The 16,595-nt window shown below is 36.8% G+C and overlaps 3 protein-coding genes and 1 long non-coding RNA gene across 5 annotated transcripts; 2 read left to right on the top strand and 2 right to left on the bottom strand.

Annotated features, from left to right (window-relative positions):
• Nucleotides 1-49: 49 nt before the first annotated feature.
• On the bottom strand, nt 50-2,605 carry LOC105268446 (E3 ubiquitin-protein ligase RNF25). Its single transcript, XM_011308014.1, has 2 exons — nt 1,327-2,605; nt 50-1,062 (listed from the first exon to the last, which is right to left on the bottom strand). Exons 1-2 carry the CDS (start codon nt 2,182-2,184, stop codon nt 838-840), a joined length of 1,083 nt encoding a protein of 360 aa, XP_011306316.1. The 5' UTR covers nt 2,185-2,605; the 3' UTR covers nt 50-837.
• Nucleotides 2,606-2,923: 318 nt separating this feature from the next.
• LOC105268445 (vacuolar protein sorting-associated protein 37B-like) lies at nt 2,924-3,955 on the top strand. 2 transcript variants are annotated; one of them, XM_011308012.1, is made up of 4 exons: nt 2,924-2,956; nt 3,278-3,375; nt 3,485-3,648; nt 3,726-3,955. In XM_011308012.1, the coding sequence occupies exons 1-4, from the start codon at nt 2,944-2,946 to the stop codon at nt 3,730-3,732; spliced, it is 282 nt and encodes a 93-aa protein (XP_011306314.1). In that variant the 5' UTR covers nt 2,924-2,943; the 3' UTR covers nt 3,733-3,955. The 2 variants fall into 2 exon arrangements, with proteins under 2 accessions (XP_011306314.1, XP_011306315.1); XM_011308013.1 differs by having other exon boundaries at nt 3,733-3,809.
• A 4,827-nt stretch (nt 3,956-8,782) lies between these two features.
• LOC105268444 (uncharacterized) lies at nt 8,783-15,985 on the top strand. Its single transcript, XM_011308011.1, has 2 exons — nt 8,783-14,829; nt 15,248-15,985. Exons 1-2 carry the CDS (start codon nt 10,253-10,255, stop codon nt 15,426-15,428), a joined length of 4,758 nt encoding a protein of 1,585 aa, XP_011306313.1. The 5' UTR covers nt 8,783-10,252; the 3' UTR covers nt 15,429-15,985.
• Nucleotides 15,986-16,074: 89 nt separating this feature from the next.
• LOC105268443 (uncharacterized) lies at nt 16,075-16,490 on the bottom strand. Its single transcript, XR_892336.1, has 2 exons — nt 16,314-16,490; nt 16,075-16,244 (listed from the first exon to the last, which is right to left on the bottom strand). It is a non-coding gene; the product is annotated as an uncharacterized lncRNA (long non-coding RNA).
• Nucleotides 16,491-16,595: the final 105 nt, after the last annotated feature.

Raw genomic sequence — 16,595 nt, 5'->3', positions numbered from 1 at the left:
CATTTTTAATCAACTCTCTTTTCTTTCCATTTTACCTAGGGTTGTCGTATTTTTTTAGTATTGCAATTAATCTATGCACTTGAATAAATTATTGAGAGAAACCCACGAAGTGGTTTTTTTTTGTAACACAGAATTCATGCATATTTTTATAACAAATGGATAGTATTGCAGTCGTTGTCGATTAATTATTATCTTTTATGAGTAAATTCTCACGGAAACAATCGCCATGTATTAAAATGTGTAAATCCACATTTTCAAGTGAACAAACAATTGTTTAAAATTATAAAACAAAAATCTTATGAATTTTTATAAACATTCTTTGCGATTCCATAATCCCGATTTCCCGGAGGCCGAGGTTTTTCACAAATTAAAAATGCCCATCATCTATTTGATGACTAGTTTTATTATGATTACAATAAACAAGTGGCTCTTACACTAACAATTGAATAATAAAAATGGAAAACATGAGAAAATTAATGTATCACAGTCAAAGATGATTTTTACGAACCAAAAATGACAAACAATTAATGATTAAAAAAGAAATAGGAAACACTGAGAACTAGAATTGAGCATTTAAAAAAAAATAGTAATTCATCGTCCCAGAAATAATAGGGCAACTTTAACTGATTTCGTTGACAATTAATTACAAATGAGGCAACATAATTAAAGCGATGATAAAAAAAATGATATAATGCAAAAAATAAGAGACAAATATTTATGATGCGACAATTACAGCTGATTACATTGATTATAGAACGGTTATTGATTATATTGGATATAATCAATAGAAGAATAAAGAATTAAATGGGCAGTATTTCGAGTATATTCAGCCCATTGTCATCTGGGTGTCGTCTCGTTTTGACGCAGACGTTCGCATCTTCGAGATTCGTATCCACCACGACCACGACCTCGATTTTTACGCCCGTGCTGATGATGGTGATGATGATGATGCTGATGATGATGATTATTGTGAGAGCCACGATTATCGCTCTGTTTATCCTTCTCTGCGTTACTCTGTTGATGATTCGTCGGGTGTTTCGCCTCGGGTACGTGATGGTGACGCTGCAAATCCATTGAATTCTCCAAATTAACTTATTAAAAAGAATATTGCTCTAGAAGATGAAACCACACAGGATAAACCATTTCAATGAAAAATTTCCACTTACGAGATCTATAAATTTTTTGTTATTATTCAGAGATTTCTGTTGACGATTTTGCAGGAGTTCATGGAATTTTATATTCCGAATGCAAATGAATAAATAAATAGTGAGGGAATAGAGGATTTATTATTAGATAAAAATGGTATGAATGATTGAAAACAATTACCACATTAGAATTAGCAGAAAAAGCTGTGAGACTGGGCCCAGCAGGTGAAGTAGGTGTCTCAACTCCAGCGACAGAGTCATCCTCTGTCCTCAGCAGCATCTTCGTGCCCTCAGCTTCAGGATCAATAATTCCGCCTCTCTGTTTTTGGCGTACGAATAGAACAGACATTTGGCGTTGCAATTCACGCAATTCAGCTGTCACTGAAAAATCAGTGGCTGTCTCAACATCAATGGGTGGTGCAGCTGAGCAGAGACTCTCGACATCACATTTTATTGACTCACGACAAACTGGGCATATAGCTTGGAAATCTTTGGGAGAATCTTGTTGCCACTGGGGTAATTTCTCCAGTTCTTCGCGATAATATTTCTCAGCAGCTGCGACGTGAGCTGCTAAACAGTGGGAATGGAAATGGTGGTAGCACTCGGTTTTAGTAAATTCGTCTCCCTCTCGAAATCCGTAGAGACACACCGCACATTGACCGGTGGGAAGATTACTCCGAGTCAAGTGTTCACGGACCAACTCAATAAGTTCAAACATAACAGGCTGCCCTAAAAAATCATTGCATTTATCCTCGACTTCTCGCTGAATGAGATTTACTGTCTCTTCGTCCAATCCTCGAGGATTTCTCAGCGTTACAACTGGAGAGACGTCCGGATATCCTGGAGATAAATAAACTATGAGAGTTACACAGACGTATTGAGACTGAGAATCTTCTCCAGTTGATGGAAATACGAGAGTTTCGATCACTTCGGGAATTCCTCTTTCATTCTCCATCACTTTCAGTTCATTATCAAGCAAAATTGCGCCCAATGCCTCGATTTCATCAGTAACTCTCTCATCAATTTCAGCATTCGACATTTTGCCGATCAAAATTAATCACCGATTAATGCACAATTTATCGGATATTTCACTCAGAATCCAGACTCTCAATAAGGAACGACAAGTGACGATTGTTATTGACAAATAACCTCAGGTAAATTCGATCTCGATAAATTAGCAAAATAAACACAAATAGTCCCGATTATTTTCAGAACAACATTTGAGTCACGGAACATTTGACAAGAGAATTTTTCCGGTGAAAAATGGAGTTGAGAACTGGAAGTCGCACAAAAATTTGAGATATTTATTTGACACGACGTGTTGCTGATTAATTCGACGATAATTACCGGATGGAAAATGTTAGAAATGGGGGGATTTTGGGGTCAACAATATTTTTTGTGCATAATCAACTTCGTGAAGGGAAAAGTGGGGACAATAATGGCGGTGATTGGGTCATGAAATGTGGAGAATTCGAAAGAGGTAGGGGCCAAAGAGGATTGACTAAAGTAGAGGCTCAGTTCTGGGGGTTTCAGTGACCCCAACTGCATCGTAGTACTGCACCCCAAGAGAGGGAGGGCACCACACGCAATGGGTCTCTCCTAAGGTATGATGGAAGGGGGTATTGCCAAGCTTTGATGTCGCCGACACCAAAACAGGGGACAAGTACCTCCAGACGTCGTACGTAGCGCTGTATAACGCCTTCTCCTCATGCGCATTTCATCCCCACAATTCAGCAATTTCTGGCGTTTACATTTGAATCCCAGTCGAGTCGTTTGATTTTTTTTCTTTCAAATTGACATGAAAAAAAAAGGTATGGCATAAAAATTGTCTACAAAAGCATAAATGAACAATGGGTATATGATTATTTCAATACGAGAGATTCTTCCCCAGTATTGACTATTTTTTCATAAATCAAGTAATTAAAGTGAAACTCTTTCCACGTCACCTAAGAGGTAGAGTCCTCGACGCGTTTTTTTTAAAGTGGTATCCCCTGTAGGCCTAATCCACTAAGTCAATGGATGGGAAAATGTTATGATTTGAAAACCTGGAATAAAAAAAGAACCATGACATTTATTAATAATAGATAATAATGAATTAATAATAAATTCATCAATTTCTATGGATATTCTAGCTGCATTGTCGATGTTGAATCATCTCAGCAACACTGATGTGGGAGAAATATTGAACGATGATGGACGATTCGAGGAAGTTGTCAATGACATAAAACAGGTGAATTATTTAATCGATGACAATAGATGGATAATAAGGCGGTTGTCTCATTATTTTCTTGTCTTATTATTAGATATGCGACTTACTTACTTTTCGTGAGGTTTTCTAGTTTAAAGAATTGGAATCTGAAAAGGAAGTTCTGATCGCTGGAAATCGTTCTCTGGCCGAAGTCAATCTAGCAAAGCAACCCCAACTCGAGGAGAATAAAAAAGCATTACATGAACTGTCTGAGACAGGCTGTGAGCTGCTGCGGAAATTGAAGAAGAATCGGAAGTAATCATTTAAGCAATTATATAAACAATTATCAAATGATAATTGTGATTTTTATTTGGATTCTCCTTCGTGTCCAGAAAATAGCTGAGAAATTCTTATCGGGAGATACAGAAGTCGATGAATTCCTGGAACAATTCTTGACCTGAAGAAAGATAATGCATTTACGAAAGGTGAAGGTAGACAAAGTGCGAGAGCTTAAGAGGAAACCGAAATCGTCAACAGGGGGTTATCCAGCAGTGAACACCTTTCGCCGCCCAAGTTTTCTTAAAGCTATTTCCATAATGTGGATCAAAATAATTCCCACGATAGCCCGCATCTCAGACAACAAGACAAAAGACTACATCATAGGCTTGAGATGATGGAGTGGAGAATAGCCCAGTCTGGTGCAATATCATACACTGGTGACCTGTTGAATCCACCAGAAAAGGGAAAGAAGCCGTCTAATCTACTCTTTGGAAACCAGAAATCAAAAACAATTCGAGGCAGAACTAATTCTGACGACAGTGGTTCTGATAACGAATGGTTTATTCTCATTCGATCGAATTTTCCTAGTTATTCGCATACCTTTTTGGATTATTATTATTTTTTTTACATCACGCACACTGATAAATGATAAAGTACGAATTGAATCAATCTGATTGAACACAATAAACATTTATTTATGGGTTTATATTGAATTTTTATTTGAGTTATAAATACCTTCAGCCCTCCTCATAAGTAAAAACTGAAATATAAAAATGTTTCATCAGGAATATTATGGAATGATATGACTTTTACATGACCTGCATACAGAAATAAATTTATAGTAGTTTTCAAAAAGTGCACTATCCACTCTGGGTCGAATTAAAAAATTATTACCACACGCTGAAAAGACACACAAAACATTGGCGTTTAAAATTGTATTTAATCGGTAAATACTACGAGTATTAGGCTATGGTGCATTTACCTGGATATATGAAAGTATTTTTGAATGAACCTTTTTGTTTAGACTCATCTTGCTCATCCCACAGGGTCGTCCCATCGCAGGCACAAATTCTTTTCGTATTTTCGAAGACTCCTGATGATCTCGCGATAATTCCACACGCTAGTCTATGGAATAAATTATTAAAAGTGTTGAGTAAAAGCAATACGAAAGAAATCATTCATAAACTCACTTCTGGCCACTATTTCCATCAAATTTTGATGTTGAACTATTCCCCTTGTCCAGAACACCGGTCGCCTCTGTATTAGCCTCAACCATTTTCTCTTCACTCTCTAATATCTCCTTTCGTTTTCTCAATTTAGTCAATAGTACATAGGCTCGTCCTTGAATCCCATGATTGTCTAATTCTTTCCTAACGACTTCTGCGGTCTGTGATATAGTCTGAAAGGCATTGGTCATCTCAAAAGCCTGACTTTTTTCTGATAACGTCTCAGCAGCTCCCTTCGCAGATTTTGAAATTTCCTTACCCAATTGTCCAGCTTTTTATCCAGCTCCGTTTTTCCTGCCTCGTCGATGACTCCCTGTACCTTCTCCTTCAATCCCTCCAGCTTCCCTTTTAATAACTCTGAGCTCTTCGATGCCTCAGATTCCACTGACTGGAATTTTTGACGAGCTGATTTCAAAGCCTCCGACTGCTGATTATTTGTGTTTCAACGAGTTAACAGTTATTAAAAATATCTTCACAAATTTGTCAGTGATGTTTACTTGATTTACTTCAATAATAATTTAATATCGTACTTACTGTTTTGGGCGGAGATATAAAATACGACGTAAATTTAAGGCCCGGATTGATTATCTGGAAAATATAATTTACTCCGAAATTTGGACTGCTAGTTACTCCGGAAATCAATCGTTTTTTTCCAATAATTGTTAGCTAGCACCGTAGCGGTTGTCAACAACTAGAGCGCTAGCTAACAATTATCGGAAAAATCGATTAATTGGTGGAGTAATTAGGAGTGGCAATTTTGGAGTAAATCATCTTTTCCAGACAATCCAACCGGGCTTTAATTCCAAATTCAAAATGCGGCACTCCAGCGTAGTCAATCACTTGTTTATACACGCACTCGCGATTTATATGATGGAGCCATATCTAGTGGCATCTCGACATCAGCTGATCGAGAGATAAAATCATCTCGAAAATTCAAATCCCCGAACCGACCACGAAAAAATCCACGGAACGGATACGATATATCCGGCGGCGCTAGTTAATAAATAAATTTCACTCACCGGCGTTGGATGAAAATAAGTCCGCTTTCAATTTTCACCTTTCGAACGTCTTACCTTAACTGTAAACATAAAAAAAAACAAATTGTTAATGAAATTTCGACAAAATAATTTTTTTACTGCAAAGGCGATTTTCAATTTTGATTTGAGAGTTTTTGTTTTCAATTATTATTTAAAATTATTTATTATTTTTTATTTAAAATTTTTTTTATTTTATTGGAGGGTTAATTGAATAATTGAAAATTGTTTGTAATGTAAGCATTGAATATATCAAGAATCAGGAATGAAAAAAATGACATGAAAATAAAATGAAAATTATGCTTCAAGGTCATAAAAAAAATGCATACGAAACTCACCTTGCAGTCGGTTGCAAGATGCCCTCCAATCCTGAAGATCTCTCCATGTGATTCTGCCGCCAAAGGTTGAAGTCGGCTTGGAAGCACCAGCATTTTCAAAGACAGCAGACAGTTCAAAAGTTCACTAATCACTCACCACACAACCAAGAATGTTTTATCAACTCAAAATCCACAAAGATCAATAAAATGATATCAAAGATCAAATAATATTTTTAATCATTCAAAATAAGATGAATGAGAAAAGTAATCCTTCGAATCTAATTCGCACTGTCACTTCACTCCGTATCTAAACACACACTAAACAATTCACAAAATCACTTGCACTGAGTCCGGCACTTTGTATTTTCAATGTTCACAGGCGGCGCCGGTTTTTTGCGCTCACTAGGACCCCGATGTTAACGAATTTTAACTACGCGACGCGCGACCAACCGTTCCACGCGCGGGTCGCGGAACGACTGACTCCCCACTCAAAATGACAGGGCGTTGGAGGCGGCGCTCGAGTGGGGGGTCCCCCCGGCGATACTCCGCGCGTGCGCACAGAACACCCCGCATGCGCACAGAACACCCTGCAAGATCCGTTCAATTAGCCCCCCATGTATAGATATTCAAAATTTTCATTTTTTTTCTAATTGAAGTAGTTGTGAAGAAGTTTGCTAGTTAATAAAAAACATTTGCTACTTAGTACTTTTTTTTAAATAAATTTTTTTTTAATTGACCCTGAAAAAAAAGCTGTTTGCCCCCCTCTTTCATTATTTCCAATAAAATTTATCACCAATCAGTAGCAAATTGTTTGAAGATTTTTGCGAGTTCATCAAAAGTTATCAATGCACTCGCATTATTATGTAAAATATCAATTTCCGGTTGACACCCCAGTTAAACACACGGTCTCAATATCGATCCAATATGGCCGCTGAGTCATTTTGGAGCAATCTCATTTTGGAGTAAAGTTGTGTGGAAGTTTTTCAGTGCAATGGGAATAAAATTATTTGTTTAATCGATAACAAAGGTAAGTATTTCCATTGAATATTTAGGAGTTCAGTGTAGTGAATAGTGTCTAGAATTTCCATGAATACCTTTCCATTCATCGGAAGTGTTTTCGTCACATGTTTTTATTTCTATTTCAATACTCTCGTGGAATAATTAGTATCCCGTACTCCACATTACTCATTAGTCCATATGATTAATTATTCCATTCCTGCACAGGTAAAAATAGGAAGGGGACCGTTCCTTAGATCATCCTACAGTTTTACTCCTCCAGTCTCCGAATGGCTTTCAGCAATACCAGAAGTGAAAGAAAGAGGAACTGGTGATTAATAACTCATCAAAATGATGGATGTCACGGAGAGATTTCCAAATAGAATACAGGTGATGGGGAACTCTCTAGTTCTATGTCTGTTTCCACGGACTTCCCATTGCCTTTGGGAATTCGTGGAGTTGATGATGAATAAGAGTGAACACAACCTACTCAGGGTTCACCATAATTCAGAGATCAATCTCTTTCTTTTATTGAGGACTTTGGTTTATCAAGTACTGGATTTCCCAATTAGCCTGGAAGATTGGCTCTTGGCTATCATTTTATCTACTTCATTCAAGCTGAGAAGGAACCGTGCAAAAATGAAAAAAAAAAGAACAGCTGAGGGATCCTGCTTACTAAAACATCGAGAGTGATATGAGGACACTGAGCTCTACGGTTTCACCAAAAAGTGTTAGTATATTTTGAAAATCAATCTTTTGTGTAAGTTCCGATTAATTTCCAGGTTTAACATTTTGTAGCAATGATGAAAATTAAGGGTTTATGAAGAAAAATATCATACAGAATTCCATTTCGGAAGAAAATCACGTGAGATGAGTCCCTCGATAGTTCCCAGGATATTTCCAAGGCTTTGCAGCTTACTTCTTTCATAGAAAAAATCCTAAAGGAACTGTTAGTTGAGAAAATCAACAGAACTCTTGTTCTTCCACAATTTTTTTTTTCAAACGTCGTCCATAGACTTCAATCTAATTTTTTTCATCTCTTCAATGCACTTTTTTCTTTTGAAAAATTATACTTCGATGTAAGCTTCCTGGAACAATCAGCCTGAACCTCCTAGAAAGTTGAATATGAAACGGATCTCACTTTCAAAGGATTCATATGTTTATTTCTTAAAATTTTCTCTTACATGCAATAAACTTATTTTGCATGATTTTAGGTTACTATGTATCTTATCATTTGTTCTTCCTATCATTTTCAGTTTTTCATAGAATGCTGCTAGCAAAGAGTTCCAGTCAAATCTTCGGAATTCTACAAACAGTGAACATAGGATTACCGCTATCGCAGTGTCTAAAATTATGGATTGTAGGTAATTAGATTATCGGCCTTCCCTTTCTTTATTTCAAATTATAAATTGTGGAATGTGTCGAACATTCTAATACGTCCCAAGAAATTTTATCGGAAAATAATGTCTTCACTTCACATCCTTGTTTAAATGCACGGTTCAAGAACTATTTGATATCTTTGATATCTTCTGGAATTCGGTTAAAAAATTGAATCGCTTCTTAATGAGAAATATTTTGCAGATTACACCACAAGTATTCGATCTTTTTATGGAATATAAATTGAAAAATAAACAATAAGATCTACAGAATTTGAGCCGAGGGATTTACAATAGAAAAAAATTACTCATCCCAATAAGTTGATTGGAGACAGAATTTAAAAATTTATTGATCTCGTCTATATAAACTCCTTAATCCATTATTACCTGTAAGAAAAATCTCGCAAAAAATTTTGACAGACTTCCAAATAGAGTTGACAAATAACTTCTCAAATTTGTAACAGAAAGTCATTTTGTACTTAATGTACTAGATTTGCCTATGAAACATCATGGTACGTATCATCGTAGATTACACCTTATTAAAAGCATTTACCTCATTAATGAAGAATTATTGAGAGGATTTTCGTGTTGAAAATGTCCATACTTAGTGTTAAAAAATTATTTCTCTAGAAAGAAAGGAAGTTATTAGTGGGTCAACTGCATTTTTAAGATTCTAAAGTGCTTAGTATCATCTCGAATTAAGTATTCTTGTATTGAGATTGAAGCTAAATATTAATTCGCAGAATAGACTGCGCAGAACCGATAGCCTCATGGGATGAGATAATTTTCAATTATTTTAAGATATAAGTTTATGCAAAAATTTGGGAAACCACCTACTTTGGAGAAGTTGATCATAAAAATGTAAAACTATAGATCGTATCTGGACTTTGCAATACTAAAAAAAGTACTTTATTATAGCTGTTATCTGAAATCTGACTGAAAAAGACCAGGCCAGTTTTCAAATGGAATATTTCATGGGATTACTTTAATTGTGGAGCGGTAGTGGTTTCTTTAATATCTATAAATCTAAACTCAGTTCCAAAAAATATGTTCTTTGCAACTTCTAAGCTATACTACGGAAGAGTCTGCACATAAAAATCCATTTTCTAGAATTGATTCATCTATTGATTAAAGACTGGAAATGACATTGGCTGATTTTGTTTTATATAATCTCTTTATTGTGTTATTACATACTGTCAAACCCAACAACTAACCATTATTGAATGTTACCGTTTAAAATTTGAAAGGGAAGTTCTTTTCTTAGTTTCAATGCAAAAAATGTGCATTTTTTGAAATTATGAAACGAAAAAAAAATTCATGCTGGCATACTTGAATTATCTTGTCCGTAAGTCGGTAAGGTCGCTCTCTCCTATGTATTCTTTCCAGATTGTTCGAAGTTTTCTTTGAAATTGTCTCTTAATTTAGCTTATTATCAAGAGAAATGAGAGTAATTACTAGTACTCGATTAATCAATCGATTCAGAATGATTCCAATTTGCTCATTCTGATGGAAATTCATGCATTGCGTCTGTAAATAATTGTGAGTGAGAATATTAAGTCATTTTTCAATGAGAAATTATTGACGTACCAGTATGATTTGTTGTTTTTTTCCCCCCAGAATAATCGGTCATCAACAAAATAATTATATTAATTGGACAATTCCTTTCGTAGAAGTGATTTACACCTGGCAAAATGCCAAGACCAGCCAAAGTGACAAGGGAGGAGGCTGTGGCCGCTCTGGAAGTCGAAATGGAACATTTTAGAACCTCTTTATTACCAAAATACAGTAGTACCGTTTGGCAGAACCTGAGTAAGGCTCTGGGCGGAAAATGGAGTGCTCATGATGTGTATTGCAGTGTCTCACAAGACAGGAGAAAGATTCTCACCCTGGCGCGTAAGAATCAAGGAATTCACCTTGACAATATTTCTCAAAACCCCAAAGATGAGAATTTGGATTCAACGCTGGACGACTCTTTGGTCAATGAAGACACTGATGATCCGTATGAGTTTGAACAAAAAGCGCAGGGACTGGACACTTTCTATTTGGAAATTTTCAGGGAAGAATGGGACGCGATGGTGGGCTCGCCCATTCATTATGGAGATGGCAGGGTTTTATCTGTATTACACAGAGAAAAATGGGCGGGCTTGCTCTCAATAATTATTTTCCTCCGAACTCATCTGCCCTGTGCTTATAGCTTCAACAATTCAAAAATTTATAATTCTCCAGACAGTTTCCACTATTGCCGAATCACTGGACATTGTAAGAGTAAACGATGTGGGAACCAACTGTTTTGTTATCTGGATAAACCCCCTCCTGACGACGCTGAAAAGTTCACAATGACGATGAGGACGAGAGACACCTTTTATGACGATCACGAGGTAGTAAAACGAGATCTAAGAGGATATTTGCGGCAGCAAGTAGGGGAGAAAGTTTATTACATAGGAGCGGGAAATTTCCAAAAGGAGGAAGCACTGAAGGACACAAAGTTTGGTGGCCGAGTGGGACCGAATGTTCCACAAATGTCTGTGCTACGAAAGACTAAAAACGATTTTATCAGCCGCAAATGGGACCTCAAACCTGGCGATGGAAAAGATGTTGTTACTACTATAGAAGTGATGCGTTACACTGACCCATACAACAAATTCATACACGAGGTCAGGCGTGACAAGTTTTACGTTTCCTTCAGTGCTTTTAATCAGATGATAGCGTATAAACAGTATTGCCGATTGAACAAGGATGATTCGATAATTGGGATAGATGGTTCTGGTAGTTTAATAAAGAAATTCCGACGACTTGATGGAACCAAAACCGGACACATTTTCCTGTACTCTGTCACAATTAACCAAAATGGACGAACCATTGCAGTGCATGAAGCCTTAACTGAGAGCCAAGAGACCAATATTCTCGCTTGGTGGCTCGCACACTGGTTGAGGATGGGTGCACCTATTCCTGGGCAAATATCCTCCGATAGATCTCGTGCTTTGATGAATGGGATTTCACAAGCTTTCAATAATATGACAGTAAAAGTGTACGTTGAAGTCTTATTTGCACGAGCTCTAAACGGTGGTAACCGTAGCTATTACCCACCTGTTTACACTTATCTGCGAAATGATGTCGCTCACCTCATAATTGCTGTTGCTAAATGGAACGTATTTAAAAAAATCCCCTTCAGCACTGTCAGACAGTTCTACCTGTATTCCTTAGGTCTCCTGATTGAATCCCAGAATCTGGAGCAATTTCGGGAATTCTTCTTATTAATTCTCACAATTGGATTGCATAAATCAGATGATGACATTATCAGAGCAATTGAAGGTGGTACTGTTGCTGACTGCAGGAATAAATTGGAGGGATACATTGCCAGTCGTAACTTCCCTTTTAAGGGTCAAGGTATAGAGGAATGTGCGGCTGCTAGTGAGATAAAAGAAGAAGTCGAGGAACCAAGTTTGAATCAAGAGAGTCCTATTAAGAATTGGATCGATAATCTTCGTATAATGGCAGAACATCCGAGAGAAAAATGTGAGATAGAGTCTGGCACATTAAATGTTTATTATGCGAATGATTTCATGAATCGTCTGGTTGAACTTGTTTATGAGTTTCCTCTATGGTCAGCAGCTGTGATACCTCGAAAAGTGAATCGATCATCAACAGCGTTCACAGAGGGTTTTTTTAATGACTTGAAGCGTCGAGTTTTCAAAAATCAGGGAGCTGTGACACGTGCTGATCTCTTTCTCAAAAGGATGTTCACAAATAACTGTGGCGGGGCTGAGCTTTTTTCGACAGACATGAAAAGCACTAGAGGGAAACCGATAAACCAACCTGGAGCAAAGCATGGAGACATTTCTGCCTCTAACAGCAGCAGGAATCGTACAACATTGCCATCAAGATTATCAAAAAATGGATTCAGTGATGGCGACCACTCTGAGGAGGAGAGTAGCGATAAAGAGAATGTACAGCCAGTCCAAAAACCAATTAAGGAAAAAAACTTATCTGACGGAAACGAAAACAATTCTTCTGGACTAGTCCCAAGCCATTCTTCCTCGTTAGATTCATCGGATGATGGTGATAGTGATTCTGTCCCATCAAAAAGAACCGATCGAGACTTTATTTTTTCAGAAAAAGAATTTGTTTCTCAAAGTTCTAAGGAGAAAATGAAAAGAAAGTATTGCGAAGAACAAAGGAAAATTCCTGAACATTCTAGAGATAAAATAAAGAGCCCTGAAAGAGCAGTGAAAAGGGCTAGAAAGATTGCTCGCGTTGAGGAAACACATGAAACAAGAGGTACTGTTATTCATGATGAGCGGAAAAAACCCCTGAAGAAAAATGGAGGAAAATATTTCCAGGCGAGACCAGATATTCTGCACCGCAATGGATTGGCTTGTAATATTCATAAATCCGGGTTAATAATTAATGGCAATGTAAAGAAAGGCAAGGTATCTATCTCAGGTAAAACGTATTTCTCATCTAACACTTGTGGATTTGATTCGATTGTGCAGATCGTGGGTGCTGCAATGATGAATAATGAGGGATTAAAAGACTACGCTATCGAATCAACAAATAAAACTCTTCAGTTCATCTTGGAATTTTTGAAAAACGGATCTCAAGCCAAAATTTATGTACAAAGGACGAAACTTCTACAGTTACTATTCCCGGAAAGAGTAAAACTGCATTATCCGGAATCTAACATTTTGGCGTCCAATGAAATTGATATGTTCGATCACGTCGTAAATATCTGGCAAGGCTGTTTTGGATCAGAACCAGCTCTCACGTGTTTCCACAGCTGTTCTCAATGCGGGTCACACGAGATTCACAAATCCACTCTCACTGTTGATAGCGACCTGGTTGATAATAATCCAAAAAACAGCTATCGTAATCTTCAAGAGGCTCTGCAGTTTCATTTCGTTTCTCAACTGGCTACTTGTACAAGAGTAAATAACAGAAATAAATACTGCAATGGAAACGTTTTGGTGAACCCTAAAGCCCTCGGTAATATGATATTCATAGAGTTGGATGTACCTAGCACGAGGGATGGTAGTGTCTTGGATTGCCAGTTAGCAGTGATGCCAAAATGTTTGGAATTAATGGATGATAAATTTCAACTTGCTGGTATTATCTCATCGAGTCCAGGTCATCACACAAGTTATTGCTGGCGACCCAACGATACATGGGAGTTTTGTGACGATCGAGCATCAGGTGTAGCCTCTGCTAATCAGAAAACCAAGGTGAAGGCAAGTGCAGTAATCTATGTTAAAATTTTTCCCAGAGGGGTGGGTGACAATTCAGAGCTAAATGCATCAGCAACTCCTCCCAGGACTCCTATCATTTCTCCTACACCTTCGCCTCCTTCTCCGAAAACTATTCTTAGCCCATTGAATAAAATCAACTACAGCCACACTCGCTTATCTCCAACGACCAAAAATCAAAATGCTGATGATTATCGAAAGAAACAGAGAGACTCAGACACCTTCTCGAGAGACAACTGGCGTAATAAAGGCGATCCAGATATTTACTGGGGTAACGAGACTAACGACGAGTCGGTGCATCTCAAAAGTTTCCGGGAAGTCACTGTGAACACTGTAGGCAGCAATGACACTTTTCCTTCATTCATCAATCCATTTCTGTCTGCTGGAGAAGTAATGCCTGATGTTCAAATTAATGGGCAGTGCTTCCACTTGATCAATACTACTATCTTGGACTCGATAATCCATATTTTACTATACACAGCAATAGATGATAAAAATTATTTGGAATCTATTGAAAGTTCCTCGGAGAAATTGCTAAGTTTCATTGTCTCCCTGAAAGATCGAGAGTTTAATGAAACTATGTATGCAGATAAGGCGGCTTTATTGAGTGATTTATTCGCTATGAAGACACGAAGAGAACCAGACAGCAACATTATCGTGCTTGATCTAGATGATTCAGTCAGTAATTTGTGGCAGTTGTCTTTACCAAATGCTCCTAGTTTGTATAAAACATTTGAATGTCAACACTGTGGTCCTTACGCCGTACCTATCTCTACAATAAATATTGACAGCCAGCTAATCTATCGACAGAACTTCACTGTCTTGCAGCAGGCACTCGAATTCCACCCAATGTTACAGAAAGTCCCCTGTGTAATGGAAGGTTGCAAGAGAGTGTGTTTGATCAATTGTCACGCTAATTTTCATGTTTTTATCAATTTGGAAATTAAAATGAGAGGACGATCCCAGAAAACAATTCACTGCAAGCTGAGCGAGATACCAACATCTTTAACTCTTGATATGAAATACAGGTAATCATTTCTCTTCAGATTTTTCGTCCCACGGAAATACGGGAATTGTTGATAGAAAATCATAGGAAATATTCTATAGAAAAAGTCAATAGAATTTTATTTTTTTATATGTAGAATTTTTTCCACTTAAATTTTTTAAGTGCCTTAGTTTTTTTTTTCTCTTCAAAAAAATCTAATGAAAAAACTTGGAAAATTTGACCGGAAAAAATTTTATAGGCAATGAAATTCTATAAAGTTTTTGTATATAATTTCTTATCGAACACGTTAACAGAAACCGCAAGAAAACAATAGAAAATTCAAGAGAAGTCTTATTGAAATTCCTATAGAATTCTTTAAGGTTTTCTATTAAAAATTTTCGTACGTGACATTAATATTTCGGAGATTCAAGTATACTAATTTTCATTTCCCACCTATACAGGCTGGCTGGAATTATTGCTTATTCACAGGAAGGATTTGTTGCTTATTGTTACCGACTTAATGATTCGACTGCCTGGTGGGAGTTATACTCAAGTCATCTGGGAAAAATTAAATCTCCTGATCGTTGTGATATAATTGAGCCGCATGGAGCTATCTATGTTGTAGAGAAAAAGTCTCATTAAAGTCCAGAGTTCGAAGGAGAGCGTTAAGTGATTGTCTGAATATGGAGGAAAAGAGACTGATGATTCCAAAAGGACAAGATCATCCAGCACTCATCTATCGTATTTTCTAACACATGAACCAAATTAATGGGGCATAAGTTTGTTATCGAGTGTCTGGTTGGGGAATAATTTGTTTCTAGTCTGCAAATATTGATGATGTTTTTTCAACAAACTAAATTCAATAGACTAATGTTGAGTTTTGTTGATAATTGTTATGCAATTTTATGAAGTTCCCAATTATAATAGTACGAATAATAATAATGTAGATGAGCCAAAAATGGCCAAAAAAATGTATTTCATCTGTTTTCTATACGAAAGTTCATTTATCTATTGTGATTTGACAAAATAAAAAAAAAAATTGCACTTTTTCGATAAAAAAACCCGTTCTTAAAAGTTTTATGGTTCATTTCACAATTTCTTCCTCGGAAACGATAACACAAAATTCTAAAATGTTCTGTTAAATAATTGGGCATAACTTTAAGGGAAAAGATGCAGAGTCGTTGATTTTTTTTGGAAGTATTTAATTTGCTATCGCATTCACGATATATCTTGAAATCCTCATGTGCTATTTCCAGATTACGTGAGTTTGAAATAATGAACGCTTAAATTGATCCTCGATACTGATTTTATTCAATGCATTTTATTCCAATTTTTCAAAAGTAAGTCTAGTACTTGCATTGGACTGCTCATGCTTAATTGGAAGCTTTTCGATGTGATTGAGGACGATATGGACAAGTTTTCTCTGGGATTCGCTGGGTCTCAGCATTTCGCTCAAACCTACAAAAAAAGATGTAACAATAAATATTTCTCATCATGTCATGGTATGAGAAATTCATTGACTCGTACAATGTTGACATCCATCATTTTGATGGGTTATGCATCACCAGTTGCTCTTTCTTTCACTTCTGGTGTTGCTGAAAGCCATTCGGAGACTGAAGGAGTAAATTTGTAGGATGATCTAAGGAACGGTCCCCTTCCTATTTTTACCTGTGCAGGAATGGAATAATTAATCATATGGACTAATGAGTAATGTGGAGTACGGGATACTAATTATTCCACGAGAGTATTGAAATAGAAATAAAAACATGTGACGAAAACACTTCCGATGAATGGAAAGGTATTCATGGA

This window comes from Fopius arisanus, unplaced genomic scaffold (assembly GCF_000806365.1).
Source record: "Fopius arisanus strain USDA-PBARC FA_bdor unplaced genomic scaffold, ASM80636v1 scaffold00057, whole genome shotgun sequence".
Lineage (NCBI taxonomy): Eukaryota > Metazoa > Arthropoda > Insecta > Hymenoptera > Braconidae > Fopius > Fopius arisanus.
The sequence above is the reverse complement of the archived record's forward strand: the minus strand, read 5'-3'. Positions and strand labels throughout refer to the sequence as shown.

Bases quoted from the DNA above. Each gene is read 5' to 3' on its own strand.
- LOC105268446 (XM_011308014.1), bottom strand. From the start codon at position 2,184: ATGTCGAATGCTGAAATTGATGAGAGAGTTACTGATGAAATCGAGGCA. The intron at 1,063-1,326 runs GTAATTGTTTTC...ATGGATTTGCAG, and splicing joins TTTCTGCTAATTCTAATGTG to CGTCACCATCACGTACCCGA.
- LOC105268445 (XM_011308012.1), top strand. The intron at 3,376-3,484 runs GTGAATTATTTA...GAGGTTTTCTAG, and splicing joins TTGTCAATGACATAAAACAG to TTTAAAGAATTGGAATCTGA.
- LOC105268444 (XM_011308011.1), top strand. From the start codon at position 10,253: ATGCCAAGACCAGCCAAAGTGACAAGGGAGGAGGCTGTGGCCGCTCTG. The intron at 14,830-15,247 runs GTAATCATTTCT...CCACCTATACAG, and splicing joins ACTCTTGATATGAAATACAG to GCTGGCTGGAATTATTGCTT.